Source organism: Hypanus sabinus, chromosome 25, assembly GCF_030144855.1.
Source record: "Hypanus sabinus isolate sHypSab1 chromosome 25, sHypSab1.hap1, whole genome shotgun sequence".
NCBI classification, from domain to species: Eukaryota; Metazoa; Chordata; class Chondrichthyes; order Myliobatiformes; family Dasyatidae; genus Hypanus; species Hypanus sabinus.
Window position 1 is genome coordinate 17,608,784 of NC_082730.1, and position 16,854 is coordinate 17,625,637.

At 39.1% G+C, this 16,854-nt stretch overlaps 1 protein-coding gene across 5 annotated transcripts in view; it reads left to right on the top strand.

The window, feature by feature from the left end:
- eps8l3b (EPS8-like 3b) overlaps positions 1-16,854 on the top strand; it is an 85,253-nt gene that overhangs the window by 19,121 nt on the left and 49,278 nt on the right. For 4 of the 5 annotated variants that reach the window (XM_059950226.1, XM_059950224.1, XM_059950225.1 and 1 more), the window contains exons 2-4: positions 13,173-13,272; positions 14,000-14,081; positions 15,372-15,448. In XM_059950226.1, coding sequence (XP_059806209.1) covers positions 14,020-14,081; positions 15,372-15,448 — 139 coding nt within the window. In that variant the 5' untranslated portion in view covers positions 13,173-13,272; positions 14,000-14,019. The remainder of the gene's footprint in view (positions 1-13,172; positions 13,273-13,999; positions 14,082-15,371; positions 15,449-16,854) is intronic. The other variant, XM_059950223.1, reaches the window with a different exon arrangement.

A 16,854-nucleotide genomic window follows, 5' to 3' on the forward strand; every position in this document is an offset into this window, starting at 1 on the left:
AGGAATAGGATGATGGTGCAGATGAATGAGTGGCTGAGGAAATGGTACAAGGGACAGGGTTTCAGATTCCTGGATCATTGGGATCTCTTCTGATTTTATGTATAACCTGCATAAAAGAAAGATGGGTTACACTCAAACCTATGGGAGACCAATATCCTTGCAGACAGGTTTGCTAGATGGTTTAAACTAATTTGGCAGGGGGTATGGAAACCAGACTGATAGGGCTGAGGATGAGATAGTTGTTATACAAGTAGGTGTGTTGTGTAGTGAGACTGTGAAGAAGGACAGGCAGATGATAGGGCAAAATTGCGTCAGTGGGATGAACTGAAGTGTAACATGGGGCAAAATTGAAAAGGATGATGACTACAGGACTGAAAGTGTTATAATTGACTGCACACACTATGCAGAATAAGATAAATTATCTTGTGCAGTTAGAGATTGGCAGTTATGATGTTGAGGGCATCACAAAGTTGTGGCTGAAAGGCAGTCATAGTTGTAAGCTAAAGATCAGAGGATATACATTGTATCAAAAGGACAGGCAGGTAGGCAGAGGGGATAGGGTGGCTCTGTTGGGAAAAGAAGTCAAATCCTTAGAAAGAGGTGACATAGGACTGGAAAATGTAGAGTTCATGGGGGCAGATTAAATTGCAAGAGGAAAAAGATACTGATGGGAGTTATACGTAAGCCTCCAAATAATAGCCAGAATCTGGGATACAAATTATATTGGGACATAGAAAAAACATATAAAACAGCAATGTGCAGGTAAACACGAGGAAATCTGCAGATGCTGGAAATTCAAACAACACACACAAAATGCTGGTGGAACACAGCAGGCCAGGCAGCATCTATAAGGAGAAGCACTGTCGATGTTTCGGGCCGAGACCCTTTGTCAGGACATGCAGGTAATAGTATTTTTCCCTTCTTTTTCTTCTCTCTCTCTGTCCCTCTCACAATCATTCCTTGCCTGGAAAGGAAAGGAGAAGAACCCAAAATAAGAAGGTGAAGGGAGGGGATGGAGTACAAGTTGCGTGGAGGAATTAACAGTTGAGGTCCGAGGGCCTTCATCATGTTCCATTCCATAGATTGCCGCCTGACTTGCTGAGATAACTGAACTAATTAGCTCTCTTGCTTCTCATTCCCGGTGATGCTGCCATATTCTCATACCTTAATTCAACACCCTTCCATTAGTATTGAGCATGAGGTGCTACATTTTGGTAGGACTAATCAAAATTGGACATACACGGTAAATGGTAGGGTATTGATGAATGCAGTAGAATGGAGTGATCTAGGAATAATGGTGCATAGTTCCCTGAAGGTGGAATCTCATGTGGATAGGGTGGTGAAGTAAGCTTTTGGTATGCTGGCCTTTATAAATCAGAGCATTGAGTATAGGAATTAGTATGTAATGTTAAAATTGTACAAGGCATTGGTGAGGCCAAATTTGGAGTATTGTGTACAGTTCTGGTCACCAAATTACAGGAAAGGTGTCAACAAAATAGAGAGAGTACAGAGGAGATTTACTGGAATGTTACCTGGGTTTCAACATCTAAGTTACAGAGAAAGGTTGAACAAGTTAGGTCTTTATTCTTTGGAGCATAGAAAGTTGAGGGGGGACTTGATAAAGGTATTTAAACTTATGAGGGGGTGAGATAGAGGCTGAGTCCAGCGTTGCCTTGGAAGTCCAGAGCAGGGGTATTCCCTTCTGCCGCTGGTGTGGATGACGAGTCTATCAGGACCCTGAGAACTTGTGGAACTGTATGGTGGTTTCTTTCAAACTTGCAGTCTTTTAACATCTTTGGACTATTTTTTACTGAGCCCATGGCCTTTTTTTTTATCACTTATGGTATTGTCTGCACTGTTATGACTATATGTTAACTATAACTATATGTGGTTTTGTGTAGGTCTTGTAGCTTTAGTTATTGGTTTGTTGGGTGGTAGAGTTGGTCTCCTGATTTGGTGTGTCTGGATAGCCTTGTTTTGTCTGGTGGATTTAGAGCTCCGTTCCAGGGAATGTGATAAGGTGGTATTAATATGCAGCAGCCTCTCTGGTCTCTGGATTGGGGATTGCCAAACATTATGTGGATTTTCTGGTGTAGTCTGTTTTGTCATGTGCTTTTGTGATATCATTCTGGAGGAACGTTGTCTCATTTTTTAACCGAATTGCATTTGTGGTTACTAAATAATAAACTGAAATTCAGTTCAATTCAATTCAATTCATAGTTGGCGTGGATAGGCTTTTTACATTGAGAGAGAGTAGGGGAGATTCAAACAGGACATGAGTTGAGAGTTGGGGGGCAAATGTTTAGGGGTAACATGAGGGGAAACTTCTTTACTTGGAAAGTGGTAGCTGTGTGGAATGAGCTTCCAGTAGAAGTGGTAGAGGCAGGTTTGATATTGTCATTTAAAAAAAAATTGGATAGGTATATGGATAGGTAAGGAATGGAAGGTTATGGGCTGAGTGCAGGTTGGTGGGACTAGGTGAGAGTAAGCGTTTGGCACAGACTAGAAGGGCTGAGATGGCCTGTTTCCATGCTGTAATTGTTATATGGTTATATAGTATTGTCACTTTGGCATTTTTCGTGAACTTCCTCATTCCATTGTACTTGTGCTGTTTTTATTGGTGTATTGATGACTATGTACACTGTTTACTCTGTGTGCTTTATGCAAACAAGGAATTTCATGGGACTACTACAAGATTGCGCCAGTGACCACTGTGACTAGCAGCAATCTCCTGCAGAGGGAGTTCAGCCTGGTTGAGAACAGAGTGTGTGGCCAACTGGTAGAGCATGAGCCCACGATCAGCTCCAATTCTCAACCGACTTGCCGATTAAGGCGTCAAACAAGATTGAAATCAACAAGGATAGGAGCAGAAGACAAGCGGAAGACAAGCAGAAGATAAGTTTAGTGCCGTCTGCCTATGTTTGGCCAGTCTCCCTTTCCCTCTTGCTTGCTGCTGCTGGAGGAAATTGCAGGAGTCTTGGCTTTGGGCAAGTTTGATCAGCGTAGTTTGTGGATTGGATTTGCTTTTAGATGATGCTGCAGTTCATGTTATATGTGTTTCTCCTCTTTGGTTAGTCCCTTTTTTAATTGCTATTTTGTGCAATTTTGATTAGGGTGGACTGGCTCCGTGGCCTGTAGTCAATGAATGACATAGTGCTATTTTGAATTGAACAGAACTAAACTGGACATTATTAGACTGCTTTCAGAATGCTGCAGTTTGATGTTTAATATTCTGCATGTCATTTACTTGTTTTTTTGCTGTTTGCTCAATTTGCCCTTTTTTTGGTGCATTGGGTGTTCGATGTTTTATTTGAACGAGTTCCGTGGTGTTTCTTTGTTTTGTAGCTGAGTGTGGGAATATGAATCTCAGGGCTGTAAACAGCATATGTACTTCGATAATACTTGGATTGGCTCATATGTGTCTGCAGACTGTAAGTGCAGTTGACTTTTAACTCCCTCCTCAGTTCAGAGCCAAGTAGTGATAGGTAATAAATATTGGCCTCGCCCATAATGCCTCCATCCTCTGAACATGTCGAAACAAGGCACCCTTAATCTGACAAATTGTAATTGCCAACAGAGCTGTTCTGACTGGTGGCAGGTTAACTTAAAGAGGGACGCTCACTTTTTAAAATTGTAGTTAAGACATAAGCACAAAGAAATTGAATTTTCACATGCCTGCCCTTGCACTAGATACTCCATGTGTAATTCTAGTTGCCCCATTACAGAGAGGATGTTGAATCTCAGGAAAGAGCACAGAGGAGGTTTACCATGAAGCTGCTGGGATTGGAGGAAAAGGAGAAGCTCGACACACTTGCGTTGTTTTCTCCAAAGTGTTGAAGGCTGAGGGAGGCCTGATAGAAGTTTATAAAAGTTATGAGAGGGAACGCGGTAAGAATCTTTTCCTCAGGGTCAAGTACTAGATGCCATGCATTTAACGTGAGAGAAGGACATTTTAAAGAGATGTGCAGGGGCAAGGTGTTTTACACAGAGATTGATAGGTGCATAGAATGCCTGGCAGGGGTAGTGATGGGCGATGTGATAGTGGCATTTTTAAAAAAACTTTTTAAATTGTGTTTTCAAATAATTACAGAAATAAAAGAAAATATATGAAAAAAAATATATACCCTTCCCCCCTCCCCTTAACCCCTCCCCCCTAACATCCCTATAGAAAAAAAAAGAAAGAAAGAAAAAAAGAAAGAGCGCCTGGATTTCGGAAGATCCCCACATGCTCCACGGAGTTTGTAATAACTTCAGTATATATATTTATTTCTTTCCCCAAATAACCAATTATTTCATCTTCGGAGCACCTATATATTTAATCCTGTCTTTTGTAAATAAGGGCGCCAAATTTTCAAAAATGTTTCATATTTATCTCTTAAATTATAAGTAATTTTTTCAAGTGGAATACAGCCATAAATTTCCTTCTTCCAACAATCTATACTTAAGTATGTATCCGACTTCCAAGTAACTGCTATAGCCTTTTTGGCTACTGCCAGTGCAATTTTTATGAATTCTTTCTGATATTTATTCAATTTGGGTTTCGGTTTTATCCCTTCAATATCGCCTAGTAAAAATAATATTGGATTATGTGGAAGTTGTGTTCCACTAATTTGTTCCAATAAAACTCTTAAATTTGTCCAAAAAGGTTGAATTTTAGAACAAGACCAAGTAGGATGTAAAAAAGTACCGATTTCTTGGTTACATCGGAAACACTGATCGGATAAATTTGGGTTTAATTTATTTATTTTTTGTGGTGTAATATATAATTGATGTAAAAAATTATATTGCACTAATCTTAACTGGACATTTATTGTATTTGTCATACTATCATGACATAGTCTTGACCAATTTGTTTCTTCAATTTTAATATTCAAGTCACTTTCCCATTTTTGTCTTGACTTATGGACTCCTTGTTTAATTGCCTGTTTTTGAATCAAGTTATACATACAAGAAATAAATTTTTTAATCTTTCCTTTTTGAATTAAAGTTTCTATTTCATTAGATTTCAGCAATATTGTTTGACCTAATTTTTCTCTTAAATAAGCCCTTAGTTGGAAGTAACAAAAAAGTGTTGTTTGATACTTTATATTTATTCTTACTTTATATTTATTCTTTAATTGATCAAATGACATTAATATACCTCCTTCAAAACAATCTCCTATATATCTAATCCCTTTTTGAAACCAATTATATAAAAGTTGATTATCTATTGTAAAAGGAATGTCTATTTTGAATTAAAGATCTCTTTGCTAATAAAGATTTCTTTGTCTCATCATCAACATTTATCTTATTCCATAAGTCAATCAAATGTTTTAATATAGGAGATTCTTTCTTTTCCCGTATCCATTTAGATTCCCATTTATATATAAAATCTTCTGGTGTATTTTCTCCTATTTTATCTAGTTCTATTCTAATCCATGCCGGTCTATCTTTCTCAAAAAAAGATGCAATAAATCCAAGTTGATTTGCTTTATAATAATTCTTAAAATTTGGAAGTTGTAACCCTCCTAGATCCAATTTCCATGTCAATTTTTCCAACGATGTTCTTGACATCTTACTTTTCCAAAGAAACTTCCTCACATATTTGTTTAACTCTTGAAAAACTAATGGGGTAGTTGTATTGGTAGTGATTGAAATAAGTATTGTAGTCTAGGGAATATATTCATTTTTATGGTATTTACTCACCTACTAATGGTATTGGTAATACCATCCATTTATCAAGATCTTCTTGAATTTTTTTCAATAATGGTAAGTAATTTAATTTATATAAGTTCTTTATATCATTATCAACTCTTATACCTAAATATTTTATACCATTTGCCGGCCATCTAAATTGAGTTATTAATCGACATTGACTATAATCTTCTTTAGTAAGAGGTAAAATTTCACTTTTATCCCAATTTATTTTATAACCTGATATTTTCCCATATTTTTCTAATCTATAGGATAATTTACGCAACGAGTGCAATGGGTTTGTTAAATAAAGCAGAACATCATCAGCAAATAAGTTAATCTTGTATTCTTCCTGGTTAACTCTGAAACCCTTAATATCTGGGTCCATTCTAATTAATTCAGCTAATGGTTGTATCACCAACACGAATAAAGCAGGTGATAATGGACAACCTTGCCTAGTTGACCTTGTTAACTGAAATGGTGTTGAAATTTGACCACTTGTCACTACTTTAGCTTTGGGATTAGTATTTAAGGTTTTAATCCATTTTATAAAAGATATTCCTAATCCATATTTTTCCAATACCTTAAATAAAAAAATCCCATTCCAATCTATCAAATGCTTTTTCTGCATCTAAAGCAACTGTCACACTCATTTCCTCCCTCTTTTGCGCCAAATGAATTATACTAAATAACCGAGTTACATTATCTGCCAATTGTCTATTTTTAATAAATCCTGTTTGATCCATATGTATTAATTTTGGTAAGTATTTAGATAATCTGTTAGATAAGATTTTTGCTTTTATTTTATAATCAGTGTTTAATAAAGAAATAGGTCTATATGATGCTGTCTTTAAAAGATCTCTATCTTTTTTTGGCAATACTATTAAAATAGCTGTCGAAAAAGATTCTGGAAGTTTATGCGTTCTTTCCGCTTGATGTATTAACTCCATAAAAGGAGGAATTAATAAATCTTTAAACTTTTTATAAAATTCAGGCGGAAAACCATCTTCTCCTGGAGATTTATTACTTTGAAGTGATCCTAGGGCTTCTTCGACCTCTTTCAATGTAAAAGGCATATCTAATCCCTTCTGTTCTTCCGTATTTAATTTTGGAAGAGTTATTTGTGATAAAAACCTTTCTATCTTGACATTATCATTTTGTGATTCTGATTTATACAACTCAATAAAAATTCTTAAAAGTTTCATCAATTTCTAAAGGTTTATAAGTAATTTTATTTACTCTTGTTTGAATTGCATTTATTGTTTTAGAGGTCTGGTCTGTTTTTAACTGCCATGCAAGGACCTTATGTGATTTTTCATCTAGTTCATAATATCTCTGTTTAGTTCTCATAATTGCTTTTTCTGTTTGTTATGTCTGGAGTGTATTATATTGTAACTTCTTATTAATAAGTTGTCTTCATCTTTCTTCTGTCGTATTTCTTTGAGATTCTTTTTCTAATTTTGTAATCTCTTTTTCCAATTGATCTATTTCTATCATATATTCCTTCTTAATTTTAGAAGTATAACTTATTATCTGACCTCTCAAATATGCCTTCATTGCTTCCCACAATATAAATTTATCATCAACTGAATGTGAATTTGTATCTAAAAAGAACTGAATCTGCTTTTTCATAAAATCACAAAAATCTTGACGTTTTAGTAATATTGAATTAAATCATCTATAAATTGATTCCTCTTTATCTATCATTATCATTGTCATTATCAAAGGAGAATGATCTGACGTGATAGTGGCATTTAAGATGGTTTTAGATGGGCACACAAATGGAGGGAATATCAGAGTTTGTGCATTTATTATTAAAATATGCATACCATATACAACCTTGAGACTCACCTTGAGAATCCACTAAAACAACCCACCCAACAAAAATTGTCAGACACCCAATGTGTGGGGAAAAAAAGAATAAATTATGCAAACAGTACAAAAAGCCAACAATTGACACACAGAACACGAACCGAGAGTCCCCAGAAGTGAGTCCACAGCCATGGTGCTGTACATGGTCCAGGAACCTGATGGTTACAGGTCACAGCTGGAGAGTCATTTCAGTGTGGAGGCACATAAAGCCTCTCAGAGTAGTGAGCTGAACACTATTTTGTCTCTCCCCTCTCATCCTTGACGTCTTGATCTTTTTAATCTGACTCGGCACATAAATCAGCAAAACATAGGTTCATTTTTTTGCTCTCACCCAAGCCCCGTTGCTTTGATCCAGCCCAAAGTTTCAATCCTGCCCCAAGTCCAGTCTAGCAATAGATGCCGTAGCCATCCTTGCAATCTTCAGAGTCCAGTTTTGCAGAATCCTTCAAGATACTGCAAAAACACCAGGTCGTACAGATTGTTCAAAAGCACGACTCTCAAAGGGAAGTTACAGGCTGTGAAATATGATCCAGAAAAAGTATAATTAATAGAATAGTCAGTAGCTTTGTTTTCTGCCGGAGAAGTATCACCATGTCTTGCCAGCACCATCTTGGACAAATATGGATTATGTGGCGCTGGAATGTGAGGTGACACTTGCCCCAGCACATCCTTGGGTGTGTTGTTTGTTAGTGTAAACAACACATTTAACTGCATGTCTCGGTGTGCATGTGAAAAATAAACTTGAATCGTGAATCTTGAATGTACATGCTGAAGGGATCGGGTTTAATTTGGCATCATATTCAGCCCAGACATTGTGGGCTGAAGGGCCTGTTCCTGAGATGTTCTGTTCTAAGTTTTGATTCCACTGAGTTTAACTGGTTTTATCTTAAGCTCTCATGTATCCCAAATGGGTCAGTTTTATTTAATGTCCTACTTTATTTGTCAAAAATGAAAGCTCCCACCTCGAATGGCCAAGAGTAGTGTCACAGGACAGCTGTCATGATTAGAACTGAGCCAATGTTTCTATCAGATGTTTCTTCACACTCCAGCTTTACTAACACATACAGATTTTGCACTGGCCCAGCTGAGACCGAGAAATGATCAGCAGATTCCTGGCTCAGAATTGTACATTCTGTCATTCTTCCATTATGTGCTGTGTCATATGATGTGGGTGATCATGGTTGTTCCATGTTCTCCATCCTCTCATGGACATTACTGTTCTTCTCTCTACCTTGCCTCTCGCCGTTTCGCTTCTGGTGAGGGTTCGTTCGTTATGTGCCGTGCCGTATGATGTGGGTGATCATGGCCCATGACTATGACTATTCTTGGCAAATTTTTCGACAGAAGTGGTTTGCCATTACTTCCTTCTGGGCAGAGTCTTTACAAGATGGGTGATCCCAGCCATTATCAATGCTCTTCAGAGATTGTCTGCCTGGCATCAGTGGTCACATAACCAGGACTTGTGATATGCACCGGCTGCTCATACCACCATCCACCACCTGCTCCCATGGCCTCATGTGACCCTGATCAAGGGGACTAAGCAGGTGCTACACTTTGCCCAAGGGTGACCTGCAGTCTAGTGGAGGGAAGGAGCACTTTACACCTCCTTTGGTAGAAATGTATCTCCATCCCGCCTCCTGATCATTCAAATCTTAATTGGTTCTCATTTCAATTGTTTTACTGGAAATAGTTGTGAAGGGTTCACATGGCTGCCCAGCAGCCTTTCGTTTTGACCCTAGTAATCACAAGACATTTTACAAAGGAACAATTAACTACTAACTGGAATGTCTTTGGACAGTGGGAGGAAACCCACATGCTTCTTGGGAAGGACATACAAACTTTCTGACAAAGGGCACAGGAAATGAATTTTGAACACTGCAATAGTGCTGCACTAACCGCCATGCTAGGTGCAGTGATGCCATGTTCTTACACAAAGAGTGTTTTGTCACCTTCCTTTTTAAAGAATTAAATTAAAAATTCTTGGGGGCTGAATAGACAGTTAAGTCTTGGGGACTCAAAAGGCAGTTAACAAGGTAAATTGGGAATAGTGACAGGGTGTGAAACATTAATTCTGGGTGTGTGTGTGTGTGTGTGTGTGTGTGTGTGTGTGTGTGTGTGTGTGTGTGTGTGTGTGTGTGTGTGTGTGTGTGTGTGTTTGTGTGTCTGTGTTTGGCATCTGTGGCATGGTAGTGTAGTGGTTAGCACAACACTTTACAGTACAAGCAACCTGGGTTCAACTCCCGTCACTGCCTGTAAGGAGTTTGTACGTTTTCCCCGTGACCATGTGGGTTTCCTCCGGGTGCTCTGGTTTCCTCCCACGGTCCAAAGAAGAACTGTGATTGGCTGTTAAAATTGTCCTTTGACTAGACTTGGATCAAATTGGGGGAATTGCTAGGCAGTGTGGCTCAAAGTGCTGGAAGGATTGATTCTACACTGTATCTCAGTAAATAAATAAATAAGGAAATCAGGGAGAGATGTGGCTTTGATGGCTGGCCAATAGTAACTCTGAGATCAGTATATTCAGAATGTACTTATATGGTTTCTTGTGCTATACCTCAGTTAAACATGCCTTGAGAGTTAACTTTTGCTCAATCTGAGCACGTCACTGATGTTCGGATTATTACAGTGGCTGCCTGTGTCCTTTAGGATCAATTTTAAAACACTCTTTTCCTCTGGTTTCTTCATGCTCTGGTTTCCTTCCACATCTGATAGTCGTGTGAGTCAGCATGTTAGTCAGCCACTGTAAATTGTCCATGGTGACAAAGTGAGAGAATTGTGGTGAACTACATATACCTGTCTGGACACGCCCTCCCCCCCCCCCCCCCCCACTGACTGCTCCTGTGGCTCCTCCCATAGACTCTGGTATAAAGACGATTGGGGCCTGAGCCCTGCCCTCAGTCTCCAGGATGTAGCATGGTGGTCAATTGCTGCTTGTTCTTTCTTTCAGTCAATAAAAGCCTATATCTCGTCTCACGTCTCAGACAGTTATTGATGGTGTATCAAGAATAAAACAAAGGCCTCAGTATTGGATTAGTGCCAATTGCCACAGACTTATCAGGGACGTAGATAGGGTAAATGCAAGCAGGCTATTTCCGCTGTGGTTGGGTGGGACTACAACCAGGAGTCGTGGGTTGAGGATGAATGGTGAAGAGGTTATGAGGAACATGAAGGGAATCTTCTTCACTCAGAGGGTCATGAGAGTGTGGAATGAGCCCCCAGCACAAGCGGTGCATGAGAGCTTGACTTCAATGCTTAAGACAATTTTGGATAGGTACATGGATGGTAGGGCTACGGTCCCGGTGCTGGTCAATGGGAGTAGGCAGTTTAAATGGTTTGACACAGATTAGATGGGCCAAAGGGCTTGTTTCTGTGCTGTGCTTTTCTGTCTCTATGACTTGATGGGTTGCAGAGCCCGTTTCAATGCTGGATTTCTCTCTGCGGGTAGCAAAGGATGAATCTGCCACGTCCATGTCTGTCCATGTGGACACAAATGATCTAATTGTCTTGAAAAGGAATTCGTAATCCACAGCAAAGCAAATTCTACAGATATACTGTTGAACGTATCCTGACATTGTCTGATATGGCAACTCAAATGGACAGGAAAATAAGAAGTTGCAGAGAATAGTGAACTTCAGGCAATACATCTCGGGCACGTCCTACCGCACCATCGGGAGTATTAATAGAAGGTAACATCCGTCAACAAAGATCCCCACCTTCCATGCCATGCCATCATTTTGCAGCTCGCATTGGACAGCAAGTACAGAAACCTTCTTGGATAGGAAGGAAGGAGATACCATAGCATTAGGACAAGAACTGTTAGGAGGGGAAAGAATTTCTTCCCCCTCGCTGTACGACTTCTGAACTCCCTACCACCACTCAGGTCTCATCACATATGAAGCACCAATAGCAAATACTGTTTGCTTTTTAACTTGCGCCATAGATGCACCTTATTAGTTGTAAATTTATTTGTGGTAATATTCCTTTATGTGTTGTGTGTGTGAGTTATGTGCAATGCGTTGTCCACCTTGGTCCAGAGGAATACTGTTTCATTTAGCAGTCTACATATGTACTGTTGAATGACAATAAACTGAACTTGAAAACTGAAGTCTCACACCACCAGGTTCAAGAATAACTACTTCCCTTCAACCATTTGGCTCTTGAAACAATCTGCAAAACCCTACTCACCACAGATAAGCAACATTATGGCTACTTTGCTCTGTGTTCTTTGATATAAAAAAATTGTGTATCGTTTATGTTCAATTAGCTTCTCTTGTAAATGCTGCTTATCTGATGCTGTGTGTCTGTGATACTGCTACAGGCAAGATTTTCATTGTATCTGTGAACACTTGCTCCTGTGCACCTGACAATAAACATGACTTTGATTTTGACTTTGAGATGAGTTAGTTGTTTTCTATTAGTGGGAACTTCCTAGCTCGGAAAAATTGGCTGTTAAGTTTCTTACATAGTGACGCTGAATACACTTCAACAATGTCTTCTTTGGCTGTAAAGCACAGAGGATGTCCTACGGCTGAAAGATATGACAGAGGCTAAAATATTTTTCTCTCTTTTTCTCCTTGAAGTGAGGAGAGAGACTCTCTATTGGTCAGGGTTGACCAAGGATGTTGTGTCGTGGCTGCCTACATTCAGTTGATGCACAAGCCAGGGCAGTAGGATATGGGGGGCAAGCTGTTGCCCATGCAGCAGGCTCCCCCCTCTCCATGCAGCTGATAAAGCCAAAGGAATGGTAGAGACCCAAACAACGGTGTCGCAGGAGTTGCCATTCGACATTGCACTCAATGTAGGACTGCCTCAGGGACTCCCACTATGAATTTTTCCCTCAGGGCATTAAATGTGGAAGGTGACCTGGATAGACCAAAAGCCAAATTATCCTTTCTTGTCTTTGGGGAGCTTCAGATCAAAGCTGAATAAAACATTCACCAATGATACAAGAATCAGTTTGATCTTTAAACGGTCTCACAGTTGATTTAATCTTGTTGCATCACCATTTCCTGGATTTTATTTGTGAATAGATCTCATCAAGCCTGAATGGAATAGATCTCACTTTTTCCAGGCCCAGAAGGCACTTCTGGCAACTTGCAAAAGAGATGGTTGAAAATAATCTCATAAAACATGTTCTGCTTGGGCTAGAACAGTTGATGGGGAGAGAGGAGCATGCAAGGGAGTCAATTACCATGTCTAATTATCCAAGCGCTCAGAAAATATTTATAGGGCTGTTGGATCTGGGGATGTCATGAGCCAGAAATTCTTCAGAAATCAAGAATGAGGCATAATGAGGCATTGGGGATTACCATTGTTTCATTGGGGGTTATAATAACAGATAATGAACAAAGAAATGTCGAAAACAAAGCACAATGAAAAAAGAAATTGAGGTTGTCTTACAGAAACTAAATAGATAAAAAAAATTCCAGTGACAAGAAATAACCTATGAAACAGTTAAGTTCAGTGAAATGACACAGCTGCAGAGAAAGTACAGAATTAGCTATAGTACAATTATTGAAAATTCACTAAACAATTAAACACTAATAGCTGATTATATACAAATCTAAGCAAGCATAGAGTAAATTAAACTACAAGAAAAATAACAATTTTATACTTTAATCCAACAGGGCTACGGGGAAAGAACAGTGGAGTTTAACCAACTGATAATCTGTTTCTCAATAGACTCCTGGGCGAGTGGTGGACATTGCCCTGCCAGTCACAAAAAAGGTACATCAGTAAGGTATATTGCATATGGTGGATTTACAGTATATGTTCATCCATGCTTTCTGAATCAATGCTTATGACAGGGCATTAGGTTAATCAATTGCTGCTGCAAGCATTGTTATCTTTCCAATTAGCATTCACTGCTATTCTCCTACTAATCAATTATCCATACTAACTGTAGTGGCAGAACTAAAATAAAACAGTTGCCACTATGCAATTGTTCTACTTGCATGATGCACCCCCAGCTCCAATGATTGCTCCAAAGGTTGAATCATTTATTTGATTCTTTATTAGCAATTAGCAAACATATGGTCTTGAAACGATCAACTTAAGCATACCCAAGCATTATTCAGCGTTATCTCAGTGGCCAACAAAAGATATGACCTCCACAGTTCCAAGCTATAAGCTTGCACAAAATAAGCAAGGATATGGAAATTACTCCCTTCACTTTTGCCACGCCCCCACTCATGTGAGCAGCTAACATAATAACCATAAAAAATACACAACACAGTATACAAAGCAGATAGAGAACAGATACGTGGCTCCTATGGTAAAATAATTATGGTATAGGTCCTTATGCCTTTGGCCTTTAACAGTTTGTCTTCCCTCTACCCTGCTCTCTCGTCAGAATTCCTTCCTCCATTCCACACCTTCTTGTACTCACTACCTTTTACTGTTCGAGCAAGTAGTATTTACTGGAAAATATGATGGTTTGTTTATTACCTTTCAGGATCCTGATCAGCGCCAGCAATGTATGGACTTTATAGAAATCAACAGATTCCTTTGTATGATGACAACCACTCACTTGACAAGTATGTCTCAGTCTCAATGAGTAGCTGAATAAGCATGTTCACAAAATTTTGTTCCGGGTTTGTTATCAATTTATTATTGTCACATGTACCAAGCCGTACATGCTGTTTTTCGGCTCAAATTATTACATAGTGCATGAGGTAGAACAATAACAATACAGAATAAAGTGTAACAGCTCCAGGAAAATTACCGCACAGGTAAAGAGTAAGGTGGAAAATCATAACAAAGTACGATTTTATTTAGAAGTTTAGAACATTTTTTAGAAATGACCTGGATATTGAAATACAGTCTAAAATTTCAATATTTGCTGATAATACCAAACTTGGGAGCTAGTGAAGACTCATTAGCCCCCAATGGGACATAAAATAGGCTAGTGGAATGAGAAGTCTAGTTGCAGGTACAATTTAATACAAGCTTCAAAGGTTATGGGGAGAAGGCGGGAGCATGGGGTAGAGAGGAAAAATCAATTAGCCACGATTGAATGGCAGAGCTACTGGATGGGCTGAATGGCCTAATTTTGCTCCCTTGTCTTATGGACTTCTAAAATGTGAAGTCATGCATTTTGGCAGAGGAATGGGAAGAGGCAAGTCAGACTCAATTGGCATTGTTCGAAAGAGTCTGCGAGATCAGGAATCCTGGAGACTTAATGTTCATAAGACCATAAGACATAGGAACAGAATTTGCCATTGAACCCATTGAGTCTACTCCACCATTTCATCATAGCTGATTTATTTTCCTTCTCAACCCCATTTTCCCTGCCTTCTCTTCATAACCTTTGATGCTGTTACTAATCAGGAACCTATCAACCTCTGCAATGAATTCCATAGGTTCACCATCCTCTGGCTAAAGAAATTCCAACTCATATCTGTTCTAAGTGTATGAGGGTTGTGCCCTCTTGTCCTAGTTCTCTCCACAATAGGACACATCCTGTCGACGTCCACTTGAACTAGGCCTTTCAGTATTTGATCATTTTTCTCATGGTAAAGATACCAAAAACAAAAGGGTGTAGCCTTAAGGTGAGTGGATAGAGTTTTAAAAGGATTAGAAAGGATTTTTTTTTCACACAGAGAATGGCTGATATCTGGAACTTGCTGCCAGAGGAAGTGGTCAATTAGATACAATCACTACATTTAAAAGACATTTAGACAGGCACTTAGATAAGCAAGGTGCAGGAGGATACAAACCGGATGCAGGGAAATGGTATTAGTGGAGATGGGCAAGAAAGTCAGCATGGATGTGTTGGGCCAAATGGCCTGTTTTCATGTTTTAAACATTTTATTTTTTGTTTCTAGTGTGCGGCTACCTGAAAAATCTCCATTCCAAAGAACTCAAAGTGTTGGTAACAGACCAAATGCAAAGGCCATTTATCGTAAGTGATGGGTTGTTTTTTACCTGTTTGAGAGTTCACAATGATAATAACGTTGAACCCCCATTTATGGAGACCTTTTATTGATGCATATGTCTAACATTTGATAATTTGACTCTCCTACAACTATGACGTCTTCCTTTTCAAATTACAAGCACAAAGTCTTTCCTGGTTCTCACTAACCCCCAGCACATCCCATTACTTGAAACCCACAACCCACACATAAGCCACTGGATGCCAGCTGCAGTTGCTTGGTCTTTATTTGGTGACAGAAAATACTTATCACATAGACCACATCTTACTATAGGCTTGGGTGTTGACCTTGTCCTCGCCTACATCAGGATAGACAGTTCCACTCTCTCAAGAAATACATAAAGAATTCTGGATTGTGCAATCATAGTTCTTTCTACCTGTGAAAATATAATGGAGAGAAGGTCAGCTTTGGAGAGGTAGGTTCTCGGTATTGAGATGATTTGTGATGAAGAAGTACCATTATGGAAGATATGGATCCATAATAGATAGATGCTTTTTTGATCCCAAGAGAAATCAATATTCCTTTGGGAATTACAGTGTTATAGTAGCATTACAAGTGCACAGATTATAAATATTAGAAGAGAAGTAGAAATACTAACACTTCCCCGGCTATATGTTGACTCATTTTAGAGCCTAATTTAGTGCTCTTTTGTGTAGTGCAGTTGTCTTAGTCTATTCCTAAAAGTGCTCCTCTGTTCAGCCAAGGTGGCATGCAGGGAGTGAGAAACATTGTCCAGAATTGTCAGGATTTTCTGTAGGGTTCTTTGTTCTACCACATCATCCAGTGTGACTAGTTTAACTCGTATAACAGAGCCAGCCTTTCTAGTCAGTTTATTGAGCCTGTTGGCATCACCCGTGTTGATGCCATTGCTCCAGCACACCACCGCATAGAAGATTGGTCGAATCTCCATTTGCTAGCACCCCTTGATGCCCAACTCTGTGGAATATTGACGGATGGAGCTCTGGACATCAGTAAGTAATGCAGGATGCTGTATGCCTATGTGGTATGGAAACTGCCTAGCGCAGAACAGGAGTGCCTTACAAATGGTAGTTATAACTGGCCAATGCACCACCATCAAGGACATATATACTGAAAAGTACTCAAAAGAGGCCAGCAATATCACCTTGCTCATGAACTGTTTGTCCCACTCTCATCAGCGATGAGGGTATGTAACATCCTCACCCAGACCCCTTGACTCGAAAGTATTTGCTTCCCTCAAGCCATCAGGCTGACCAGCACGTCCACATGTTAACCCACCCCACCACTACTACATGCCCATCACCGAGTGTCACTTGATGTACACACAGTACAATCAATGCATATACCAGTTACTTGTACATTGTGTTTTTGTAGGATTCCTTTGATATTTATATTT